At 38.2% G+C, this 12,584-nt stretch overlaps 1 protein-coding gene across 1 annotated transcript in view; it reads right to left on the bottom strand.

The window, feature by feature from the left end:
- Nucleotides 1-2,368: 2,368 nt before the first annotated feature.
- Nucleotides 2,369-12,584, bottom strand: part of PLPPR5 (phospholipid phosphatase related 5) — a 44,746-nt gene continuing 34,530 nt past the window's right edge. The window contains exons 5-7 of the mRNA XM_029963230.1: nucleotides 12,390-12,509; nucleotides 7,740-7,867; nucleotides 2,369-4,564 (exon numbers count right to left, since the gene is read on the bottom strand). Coding sequence (XP_029819090.1) covers nucleotides 4,471-4,564; nucleotides 7,740-7,867; nucleotides 12,390-12,509 — 342 coding nt within the window. The 3' untranslated portion in view covers nucleotides 2,369-4,470. The remainder of the gene's footprint in view (nucleotides 4,565-7,739; nucleotides 7,868-12,389; nucleotides 12,510-12,584) is intronic.

The raw sequence follows: 12,584 nt of genomic DNA, 5'->3' as shown, positions 1-12,584 counted from the left end.
CAACAAACCAGACAAGAAGGCACGTAAGGGTATCTAAAACAGTCTGTGGATGAACACAGTCACGTTCCCCTTATGCCATGTGAATATCACATCTCACAGCAAAATGTAGTATCAAGAGCTGACAACTGGAATAGAAGAAATTGAGTTCAAGGACATGATAGGCAGAGAACTGGATGTTATCACCATCTTCAGAAAAAATGCAGTTGGAGCCCAGGCACTAGCCAGTTATAGTGCTTCCAGCTAGAATGATCATCAAACATGCCTGGATCGTGATATCATTTCAGGCAAGTGGAAGTTAAGCATCTTGGAAGCCTTAATGACAGCTAGCTTACCACCAGCTTGTCTGCGAGAGCATTGAGCAGACATGGGGGACAAGTTTCATGCAGGATATGCTGTCCTTCCTAGGATTCTCTAAAGAGAAAAAACAAGCTCCAGTATTGAGCAGGGAACCAAGCACCTAATCCTTTGTGCTAGAAGTGTACTAGGGCTTTATGATAAGGCAGCTTGGTATCAACAGCAAGCCCCTTGGAGTCATACCTTAACATGGCAATGGCGAGTGCTGAGGAAACAACCAGCCTTATCACAGTCACACCAGGGGTTCCAATTCCCACTCTGGCAGGGATATTTCTGGGGTGTTCACAGTGTCTTCTTCCCCGAACATCAGGTCAAACCTGGAAACTCTAAGAAGCTTTTTCAGCCATCCTCGCATAGGAGAGAATGACAAAAAGGCAACACTGTTTTAGGGAAAGTCCCTAGTGGCCAATAGCAAGTGTAAAGCTTTCACACCCTAGGCATGCAGCAGAAGTTCAAGCAAGTAGAGAGACTGTAAAGATTTCCTTTACTTTCCTTTGTGGAAGCCCCTGAAAACCAAAAGGCCTAGAAAGTGGAGGGAAAGGCCAAAAGCTGGAACCATACTTGGTCTTCGTTTAGCTTTCCACTTGTCCGAAAGAGAACCAGGCAGCTGCTGGCTCCAGCTGCAGTCGTGCTTGTAGTACACTTCAGGGTGAGGACATGGCATCTTGCCTGATCTGTCCAGTATCTCAAAGGTGCTTGAGGGGAGAACAAAAGTGTTCATGCTGGTGTACAGCAGGAAAATCCGGTGTGTTGGGGTTGAGTCAGCTGTCAGAGGCAGAGATGGCTAAAAATGCTTTTGATGTGCTTGGAGGGAGGTGCTGCAGGGCTGAGAGGTCTGGAGGTCTGCTCGCTTTTCTGTCTGCAAATGCTCCTGAGTGTCCCCAAGGCCAAGGCTGTGCAGATGGCCAGCGATGTATTAGATCAAAATAGACCCAGTTTATCTGCTCCTAAAATGTAATGCACTCTGCTTTCTGATGGCAAGCCTCAGAAATACCAGAATTAGACTTGAGAAGAGTATAAAAAGCTCCCTGCTAACCTAATGTGCAAATGGACTGTAGCACTTACTGTGATCTTGGGCAGCAACAAAATTAGAAGGCAACAGCAAACATGAAAGAAAATTGCAGTTGAAAAATACCAACATTATCCTCTTTTAATACATATTGTTAAAATGAACGTTTTTAAAAGCTGAAGAGATAGGAGCCTGGGTGCTATCACCGTATGTCTTATGCAGTTCATGATTATTAACAAACAGTAGAATACATATAAAAGAGTCTGCAATGGTATGGATATGAGCCCAGCTGGTGTCCCCATATGCCTTACAAATTCCATTTTTAGGAACACAGTGGCATATAACATTAGAGATGCTTCTTAAACATCTCATTTATAAATAGAGCAGAGCTATTTTACTGAAGTACAGACAGAAAAGGTCTACAAGAACAATAAAATCAGCTGCATTCAAAACCACTGAAATGGTTCAACCACACTGTTTCCAGTAGGAACCACTCTGCACCAGAATATTCCCTGAATGAGGAATGATGCTTGTCATAGGTTCATCACTGGGATTTTTTTAAAAGCAACCACCAAAAAGACATTTTAGTCAGAAAATGCCAACTTACTTTTGTTTTGGCAAAACGTTCCTCCTGAAAGGTTTTTCGGGTCCAGAATGGAAGAAGGAAGGCCCAAGCTTCAGGGCAGTGGAGAGTTACAGCTGTGACTGAGCAAATTCTTGCCACTTGTGAAAATTAATCAAAGTAGGGTCTGGAGCCTGGCTGGTCCACATCCTGGGGAGAGTCCTTCACCAACAGGCTGTGGGGACTCTGCAATACAGCTCCTCTTCCAATGCTTTTCAATTTCAGCAGAACCGCCTCTAAGGGAAGGTAGTTAACTGTGGGGATTCCTGGCTCATTGTGAAAATATATCAACAAATGCATTTGACAAAAAATCATAATTTTGTTATAGGTACACTATCAACCAAAATATATCTAAAGCAGATATCTAAAAAACATACACTACATATGAATGAAAAATTATTTTATTTAAAAATACATTATACAGCAGAGTGTCTCTCTTTTTGTTTTCTCACTGCTGGTTCACAGAGATAGTATGATAAATTTAACCCAAATATTTGACTGGGAAAGATCCTGAGAAAGAGACCAGTTACAAGCTGATGATATACAGTACACTGAAAAAGAGTCATCTCTTTTAACATAAAAGAATCTCTTGGTAATCTTATAAATCAGATATAAAAAATGCAGGTTTGCTACCATGCAAAAACGAGTGAAGATTTCATTTAAATCTGCACACAGAGAAATCATTAGTACCTTGGACCCTAACTACCTGGACTAAGAGAAGGGTGAGTGTGCCTAACACGGTGATACAAACTTTGGATCTACTACGATTTTGTAAACACAGCTGATAGTCTAATAAAGGTGGATTTTCAATCACCTAAGTATTGTAGTTGTAGCTAAGGACTCTATTCTAAGATTTTTCTCCCCATTGATATATTTCTTCACTCTCTTAATTCTCAGCTTAGCACAATGACTTTGTGACAGATGCTCTATTGCACTGAAAGACGACTTGGCCTTGCCCTGTTTGCCAAGTGCTCTTTAGGTAGTTGAATTTTAGTGAAAGCAGAGGTTAAAACAAAAAGCAAAAAGCAGGCATTACCTGATGACTATGTGGGAATGCATTAAAATTCATCATCGAAAAAAATATACCCGCTTCTACATCCTTATGTTTCAAACATACTCTAACAATGATTAACGTACAGGAAATACATTGAACTGTGGAAAATTTAAGGCCTAAAATGCTCAACAGCCTGCACTGAACAATAGTATTCTCAGTGTTTCTGTAGTGCTAGCATTTTATCAGCTGTTGCCAAAGGAAAACTTTCCAGCACACATTAAGAATGTCGTCAGCATCTACAATATTCCAATCCATTTGGTGCTCAATTTTTATAGGACAACTTCACTACGTATTGTCAGCACGACTGTCTTTTAAAGGGGGGACTTAATCTGATTAGTCACAGCGATAACAGAGCTATGATAACATCGCCTGATGTTGAAGAAAAATCAATTCATCAACACCACACAGACTGGCAGAGGATTTTCTTTTTTCCCCCAAGAACAAGCGCCTGAAACACAAACAGAGATAGAAAGCTTTGTAGAAAATCTGCCTGTCCTGGTCACTTAGGCTGAAGAAAATTAATGAAGCCATTTTGGCTTTACCGTGCGTTTTCCATGAAAATGGAGAGTAGAAATTCAGATGCACTTTTCTCACTAAGCCAGTGACCCTCTTCTTACCTTAGCACCCATTCTCCCAGCATAGTATCAGGGAGTACAACAAACATGAGAAGATGCAGGCTTTCTTAAATAACTCATTTAAATAACTTATGAATAGCATGGTTTCCATCAGATATGCTAAGCTAAGAACAGAGCCCTTAACCTTTCATGGGATATCATTAGTAATAAAGAATATATCAATGATCAAACTTGCTATATTATTTTCATTTCTTTTAACCTAGATACATATATATCATTCAAGACATTCAAGAACTACAAAACAACAATTCAACTACAATTATGTCAGGAAAATATCCAAATAAATAAACCTTTAATTATGATACAATACTTATTACAGTAAAAATTGGCATGTTTTTCTCTTCAAAAGCAGAAGCACCAGTCTTACATGTAACATATTGTTTGAATGATATCTTACATGAAATACAGCGTAATACAATGTGCAAACAGCATCTTCATACAGAACATAATATTTGTCTAGTTTTTATACACTGAAATTGCCTCAAATGGAAACAAGTTCATGCTCAATTAAAAATGTAGATTTTAAAAATCAAAGTTAAATCAGAATACAAAGTACTGTTGGAATAGGTACATGAACCATTAAAAACAATGAGAAGCCAAAATAGAGGGTATTATAATTAGTGCTCAGTTTGTCCCATTCCATCATAAAAGTAAACAGTTAATATTTTTGCTAGAAAGTAAAGTGACCTTCTAATATTTAAGAATTCTTCAAAATGTTGGTATCATTTTAATGATGTAAAAATCAAGTCAGAAATAGGACTTTTAAAAATTTCTTATTTTTGATACACTGCAAATATCATGTGTGGGCTGTGAAAAGAGATGAAGTCCAATGGAGTGAATATACATCAGCGTCAACATCATGTGACTTCTGCAAAGGCCGTGATGTGGTTCTACAAGTTAAAGGAAAAACAAACAGATAAAAACCACAAAACCACACAGATAGACAGCAGTCACCATTGTGAAAATTTTTGCCTCTTGAGCTTTAAGGGCAGCCTTGTACTTGGAGGTTGTTGCAGGACAATATCTTATTTACAATAATTACAATATTTTATTGTAAATAAAACTGGTTTTCACTGCAGTGCTCTCACTCACTCTCAAGACAATTCTTTGTTAACCGCTGAAAGACTGGATAGGGAAGTATGCTGAACAAAGTTATTAGGTGTGACAGTTCTACAATATTTTAGTTTCAAATGTTTTGGATTTTTTTTTAATGAAGTAACAACGTGAATAATTGAGTTAGCTGTACCTTTATTGCTACATTATTCATTATTTAAAATAAAATTCCTAGAAATTAAAATGACCGTTTCTGACAGATTATCGTTTTCTATTTCAGTGTAAATAAAATTCTAATGTTAATTTTTTAAAGAATAATTTCTCCCCCTGAGCTTGATGGCACTGAATCAAGTAGCAAAATGCTACAATCAAATTGCATTTGTCAGTTGAGAACCATATTAAAAATTTCTTTTTCAGAATCACTACAGTGTCCTCTTCACTTGCTGTGTAAGAACATTTTCCTCTTTCTGTCAATGGGACAATTCTTATGAACACAAAGATGTGTATCAGAATGTGAATATACTATGTGTGACTCTACACAGTAAAACTGCAGCATCCCAAAGAGCTTTGCTACTTTTTCATACTCTAACCCAAGCAAGTGACTCTGCAAACATTCAACAAGTAAAGTCTCAACTGCACAGTGCTATGCAGGATCCAAAGGAAATGTACGTTCCCTTGAGGCACACACAGTACACTTGACTGCCACCATTTTTTATAAAACATGCAATGCATAAAATTAATCAAGGGAATCTCTATGTTAGGCCATGTGTTTGCTCCCCAGCACAAAAATGCACACAGGGTAAAATACCAAGCAAAGCACTGCAGATTTTTCTCATCACTTTGCCTCCTGGAGCAGACTAAAGTCAGAAGAGAGGAGGTGTAAGCTGAAGAGGATGAGTTATGTAGATAACTTGGAGAGAGTGGGACCTCTTGTTTTTTACTTAAGGGAAGTCCTTCAGAAAATCTTTTTATCACACAGCACAAAAAGTGACGGAGAGAAACAGTGGACACCACCTAAGTTTATATTTCTCAGTTCTTCTTTAAATTGTCAGAATATTTGTCTATCAGTCCGTGCAGGGGAAAGCAGGCAGGCATCTTTGATTTGCACAATAAAGGAAATCAGAAATACCCTGACTGGGAGCATTGGAGAGCTGCCCCTTATCCCCCCTCTCCAAGTCAGGCTGTCAGCTTTGCTCTCACTCTCACTGTGCTGTAACTGTACTGTGTCCAGGAGAAAAAGCTGTCTTCCACCTCCCCTACAACATGCCTTTTAGCTCTAGCAATGTTCTTGCTGCATTTTATGACAGCTTTCATAAGAGAATACTACCAAATAGTAAGCATCTATATACAAGCATCTATACAAGTTCTTCTCCAAAACAGAATAAGTATATTTTAAAAGAATAGTAATTATTAAACCATAGGCAGAATTTTTAAAGAAGCATTAGAAAAACAAGTGTGCCACTTTCAGTGAAAATGTTTTCAGTAAACAATATTAAAAAATGCCATTGCTTGCAGATTTTAATACTGCAGAAGAAATGCAAAATTAGATTTCCTAATTAGAAAACAAAAATTAAGAATTCAAAGCATTTTGGTTGGTTGGCCATCTTTTGTTTTCAGTACATAAAAGATGATATAGCAGGTAAACTCAATGACTCTGGAGTTGCTGTGAGGCTATTATGACATTTTCTTCATAGTATTTATTTTTCTTTTTCTTTGGACCTGAAAAGTCATCCTGTCAACTTAAACTATCATCAGTCTAAAATTATTCACTTTGTTAATAAGTAAGATGGTCTAAAAACAAGGAATTGGAGGGGAAAAAATTTCCTCTTTATTTTAATCAATTCTTTCAAGTCCTGCTTTGTGCCATCCCTTTCCCTAAGTGACACACATTTGCCTGTGATGCAGAGAACCAACTGCTCCCTAGTAAAGGACTGTCAATTCATTTCCAATGGACTCAGAAGGGTGATGCATAACTAGGTCAAAATTAATCACTTGCTGATGGCAAGAATCACTGATACAGATTCATGCAACTGTCTGGTTATTCATGCTTTTTCACGCTATTGTCTCAGGCAAAACTACAAATAAGCCTTGCTGAGACTCAGCAGAAAAAAATTAACAAACGGCGTCCCTCCTTGAATAACTGCATTTAAACTCTCTTAATTCTGCTTAGGTCACAAAGTTCAGTGTGAGATACTAACTACTGTCAGCAAACAGATGCACACAGATGCAGGAGACAAGCGAAAAACATGCACAAGACCTCAGCTTCTCCAACTCCATGGGAAATTATTTTCCCTACAGTACTCAAAAGAATTAGAAATGCTGAGGGTCTGCTCAGTGGCAGCAGTTTCACAGACAGGCCCACCAGTATTTGTACTATCCATTCTAAATAGACAGTGAGCAAGGCATGCATCATAACCATGCTCTCACACCACTAACAAAAAAGGGAAAGCTAAAGGCTAAGCCTTGAGTGCAGGTTACTTGGGGAAATGATCCACACCTGTATATCTTCTGTTAAGTTTTAATTAATTTCTGTTCATAAGCAATGCTATAATGTTAAAGCATTGAAAAAATACATTAAAACGTCTTGTGATTTCCAGTTTTCAACATATATTATATATACTGAACTTTTTTTTTGTTCTGTTATCATCAATTCAGTTAGAAATATTCAGAAACAGTCATCATCCAAAAATTTTTCATTTTTGACAACAGGAATTTGTAAAACTGTTTGTAGTCCTTGTTAAAAGAAACAGAAAAATACTATGGTAGTAGTTCAGGCAAATCATAATTTATCAAACAATAATAATACTGTTATCGTACAATTCTCGGAGTGCGCAGAGTATATTTTACGCTTTTACTAGACAATCACATTTTTAAAGGAAAAAAAATGCATTCAAGTGAAATTCCCCATTTCAAACGTTGCAGACCTGCACAGAACGCTGCTGCCACGCTGCATCTGCCTGGGTTCTCACACACGCTCACTCAGGTGCGCTCTCGCGCACATACGTTTATTGCCTTATGCGAAGCTGTTCAAAACGGTCTGTTCCCGATATCCAGGAGAAGAACCTAATGATGCGAGCTTTGAGGGAGTTTCGCTGCAAAGGATCTTCTTGATTGTTACTAATACCTTGATTCTGTAACATCTACAACATGCATGGTTGGGGAGGTCACACTGAATACATTGTTCCACTTCCCATATTTAAATATTATTTTATTTAAACGTTAGACGTGGTGATCATAGTTTGCATTCAAACAGAAATAATTCTTGTACAATGCCCTAGAAGCTGATTTAAGCAGAAGAGTAGGATAGAAATGCAAATTCAGCTGCCTGACATTGAAACAAAATTGCTTACGGTTTTTTATGAGCTGACTCTCCCATGTATGCGTTGAGGTGTGTGAAACAATGTTGTATTATGTCTCCTTTAAAAGACTGTATTATCACGGAGAACCATTATGCCAACAGAAATTTGAAAACTGCCTATAAGCTAATGTAAGCACATGGGCTCTCCTCAAACTTACCTGGAGAAACTATATATGGATACCTACGTATACTTTTGGACATCAAGCACTACAGTATTTGGATATTTATCAACTAAAACATTTTGAAGCAACAGAAATAGACACAAACCATCTTCCCCATTTGCTCATAGCACAATGAGCTAAAACATCTTTGTGTTTTGCTTTTAGCTGTGAACTCAGTGAGAGGTGTTCAGTCTCCCTAGAGAGCTGCAGGGATCAGACCAGACTCCCTAGGCCATGCTGCCGTGTGATCACAAGGGCACATAATAAATACTATCAGAACTCATTGCAATATCTACACTTACTACTGTTAAAAGGTTTTATCACCACTACCTTTGGCACATACACAATAGAAAAAGAATTATAGTGCCAAACTCAACAAGATTTCTGGGACAATTAACCCTGATAGTAGCAACTGGTACGATGGGCAACAGCAATGTCACATATTATGAGAGGAATTCCAAATAATTATAACCATTAAAAGTTGGAAATAGTAGAAAAAGAGAGCACCTAATCTATCTCTTTCTAGTTCAGTCATGCTGGATAGACAGTCCTATGGGGGAAGTGCAAGAAACCACTTTGTAACAAGGAACAGGGACTGTGTTTTGGAACAAGGTTTGGGCACTGCTGACAGAAGTGGCAGTATAAAGGAACACCAAGCAGAACTTGGGGAATTAATGCACTTTAGCTGTCAAACAGAGCACTGCAAAGAACCCTCTGTGCAAATAAGTAACACTGAATAGCTACAGAAAGAACTGATTATCCGACACAGTAATTATCTCATCCCACAGGAGATGAACCATAGCACATCTCCTAACCAAACACTTCCTCCTAAAACCTTCTCTCTCACTATTCTATCTACTGCCTCAGTTAGTCCTAAAATGGTCCATGTTGCTTGATTTTTTCGAAGCTAGAATACTTATTTAAAAAAAAAAATCAAAAACCTCAAACCAAAAAAACCCTTAAAAACAGGCTAGGAGAATCAGAAGCTACTACAAGACATGCATGGAGCCCTCTGTGAGCCCCAGCCAATTTCAGGTGACTTTTGCATAAAATAACGTCAGACTCCCCTGAAACAGTGAAAACACAGTCTGTGACTGCACGGGATGAAGCTGAGCTTTTAAACTCTTCCAGGTAACACCAAGAATATCCCCATTTCTCAGTAAGTCTTGCAAAAGAACAGGAGTCTGTAACCTTGACTGTGGCAGAATGAGAGCTTACTCTTTGCAGGAGAGTGCCAGCTAACTGAAACACAAATTATCTTGTAAGAGATGAACAAGATCAGAGATAGGAGAGAAGAAGAGGCAGATGGGTGAGTGATGAGGTTTCTTGGCTTCCATTCTTTTCATTAATTCTGAATATGATTGTAGTTAAGGTAAAAGCACTAAGTCTGCACTGCTGAGCCAGCTCTGGCAAGGATTCCTCAAGGAGACACTCTGCAACTATGGCTTGAATGCATGAGGAGTGGGTACCCCGTGCAGAACAGCTTAATCATCTGCATGCACCACAATTAAACAGAAGTGTCATGCAAACAGTTATCTAACCTTGTCATTAACGAGCAGCAGTTCAATTCAGAATATTACAAGTACACTTATTCCTATTTAAGTGCACTTCAAATGTAGCTCAACCTCCACCAGAATTCAGACAGTGGCAGGACGGTGAGCATGCCAAGAGCATTCATTCTCCATGGAGAAAGCACTGGAATAGCAAGTAGCAGATCTGGAAACAGAAAAGTAACGTGCTTCCAGGTCTGTGTGATGCACCCTATGCTTATTCATTTGGGGGTGAATTTGTAACAAAATAGCAATGAGTGAGGTCGTACTTGGTGGGCATTTCTAAATAAGTTGTTCTTTAAAATAGGATCTTTGAATTGCTTGCTCCCAGATACCTATACAGTTATTATTTTGAAACACCATTCACAATTGCATTGCTTCATGCTTGCGCTGCCTTAGCCTTTGATAACTTCAGACAATTAGGATCTGTGCTACTCTTAGTAGCTAATTTCTGACAGTAAGCTGTCTTTAATATTGGCACAGGAGCTTGCAGACTGAAAATAAGGAAATACAGTTTTAAAATAAACCAAATGTAAATCTATGTGCATTCAGAATGTTGAACTAGAACAGTCCTAACTGAAACGTAGTGAAAATCAACTCACACATACCCAGGCAAAGGCAAATAGCACACAAATTATTTAGTATCGCTCTGTCTTCAGTGGAGAACAAAGGATGTAAAATAGGAAGGGAGTTAAAAAGCAAAGACTAAGTTAATAATGCTTGTAGTGATGGTAATTAATTGAGATTAACTAACTTAATTTAGACCTTAGTTCCCCGTAAGTATTATTCTTAGGGCCTTTTTTTAAACAGGGTCTGTCTTCTATCTAAAACTTTGGATTAAGCATTTAATAAAAAAACCAAAAAATAAAAATAAAAATATAAATAAAAATAAAAATAAATCCACAGAAACTCAAAATCTAAAGCACTCACAGGTAAATAACTTTTTCATGAACTATTTGCTAATTCAAATTTAAAGTTTCTGAGAGTGGAAACAGAAGACAGCATTTCCCAACAATTAGCAAAGTCTCTACATTATTGTCCTCACATTCCATCCTCTCTGTCTGGAAAGGAGAAAGGTTTTGCAACACAGACAAAGATGAACTATACACTGAGACCTCACCAAGTGTTAGCACCCTGCAGACAGTCTCCAATTCAGTTATCTAGAGAGAAGTTCCATGCCGGCAAACAGCTGCTGTCTACTGCCCCAGGAATACGAGCTCAGAATGAAAGAAGTTTGTTCATATCAGAGTCCTGGGCAGTTCACAAATAGTTTTTGCCACAGCATCTCGAACTAGGCCAAGTCTCAGGAAAAGAACATTATTCATCATGAGTGACAGGTTTATTAGCTATGATGGCTTTCGAGCCACAGAAATGGTTGCTATTGCAGGAGAGCCTAGCATGTAAATAAGACATGCTCTTATTAGTGTGGTATGTCCTAGGCCAACTGACATCTTGTTTTGTTTTGACATTTTACAGAAAGTTTACTGAATGGATTATTTTGAAGATACACACTCATCATGTAAATACTTGTTCAAGCAAATGAGACTCTGACCTCCTTATGACAAGACATCAGCAGAAGTAGCTTAGACACATTTGGTTCAAAAAGGCATGTTGGACCATTCTGAAAAGAAATCTTCTTTCCCTTCAAGGAAAGGAATGAAACGTCCAGGGCCAGCAGAAATTCTTACTAAAGGACAACTTCCATCACTTCCAAGTGGCTAAGACAGGTTGGGAAGTGATTAAAAAAAATTTCTTCTTAAAAGAATGCCATAGAAAAGTACTTTTAGTGCCCTATCCATTGTGGAATTCTTTACTATCTATTTCACTACTTGTTTGCTCACAAAATTGTTCAGACATAATCTTACCTAACACATAGTACACCATCATCTTCAAAAAACAAAAACGGTTATCACAGTAAACTAAAATAAATTTTAAAACACATTTTGTGATACTTACTCAAGCAAAAAGTTTTGGCTTGAAAATTATCACTAGCATGCCCTTGTCCAAAATCCTATTTGTTTTGACAAGAGATCATGGGGTTTGTGCAGTTACTATAAGACCCATGTTACTCTCACTTCCAAGTGGGTACCCTGTCCTGGGGTTAGCATGTGTCTGACGATAAAAGCACCACAGCTGATCCAGAAGGGACTGGATGCTCTATACTAGCCTGAGGACATATCACAAAGAAATAGGACAAATGCCACCTGTACCTGAATTGCATAACCCCTTGGGCCCAGGGGTTAGATTTTCTTTCCAAGCACTTCAAGTTCTGTGGACTCTCAGACAGTGTTAATCAAATTTACTTCAGGACCACAAGGGAAGAGGCCTCAGATCTACTACTCATCCTGATTCCATGGACTTGGCAGCAGTTACAGCAGTAAACTGGACAGATATAGAGCCATTGTCCTCATAGGCAACATAAAGAGCCTCCCATGGAGTGTCACTGAATTTATTCTTCCCTTCTTTTTCCTTCACTGGCATGTCTCCTTATTTTAAATCTGATTACCTCGGCACTCTTGTTAAGATAGTGTGGTATCATCCTTCCAGGAAAGCTACATTTCATTTCATTGTTTTTAAAAAAGTCAGACATTACCTTTTCTAAAGGGCTTTCTACTCGGGGTATGCTGATCATGGGCATCTGGGCCAGATTATCCATATGAGAATGCTCATGTTCTGGCTGACGTCCTCTGAAGTTATTTACCACACAAACAACCTAGAAGGGATTAGAAGATAAACAGAATAGCTAAAGAACAACTTATTTTTTTGAACTTTGATCCTGACATTCATA

This window comes from Manacus vitellinus, unplaced genomic scaffold (genome assembly GCF_001715985.3).
Source record: "Manacus vitellinus isolate BGI_N305 unplaced genomic scaffold, ASM171598v3 scaffold_56_pilon, whole genome shotgun sequence".
In the NCBI taxonomy this organism is placed as follows: domain Eukaryota; kingdom Metazoa; phylum Chordata; class Aves; order Passeriformes; family Pipridae; genus Manacus; species Manacus vitellinus.
The sequence above is the reverse complement of the archived record's forward strand: the minus strand, read 5'-3'. Positions and strand labels throughout refer to the sequence as shown.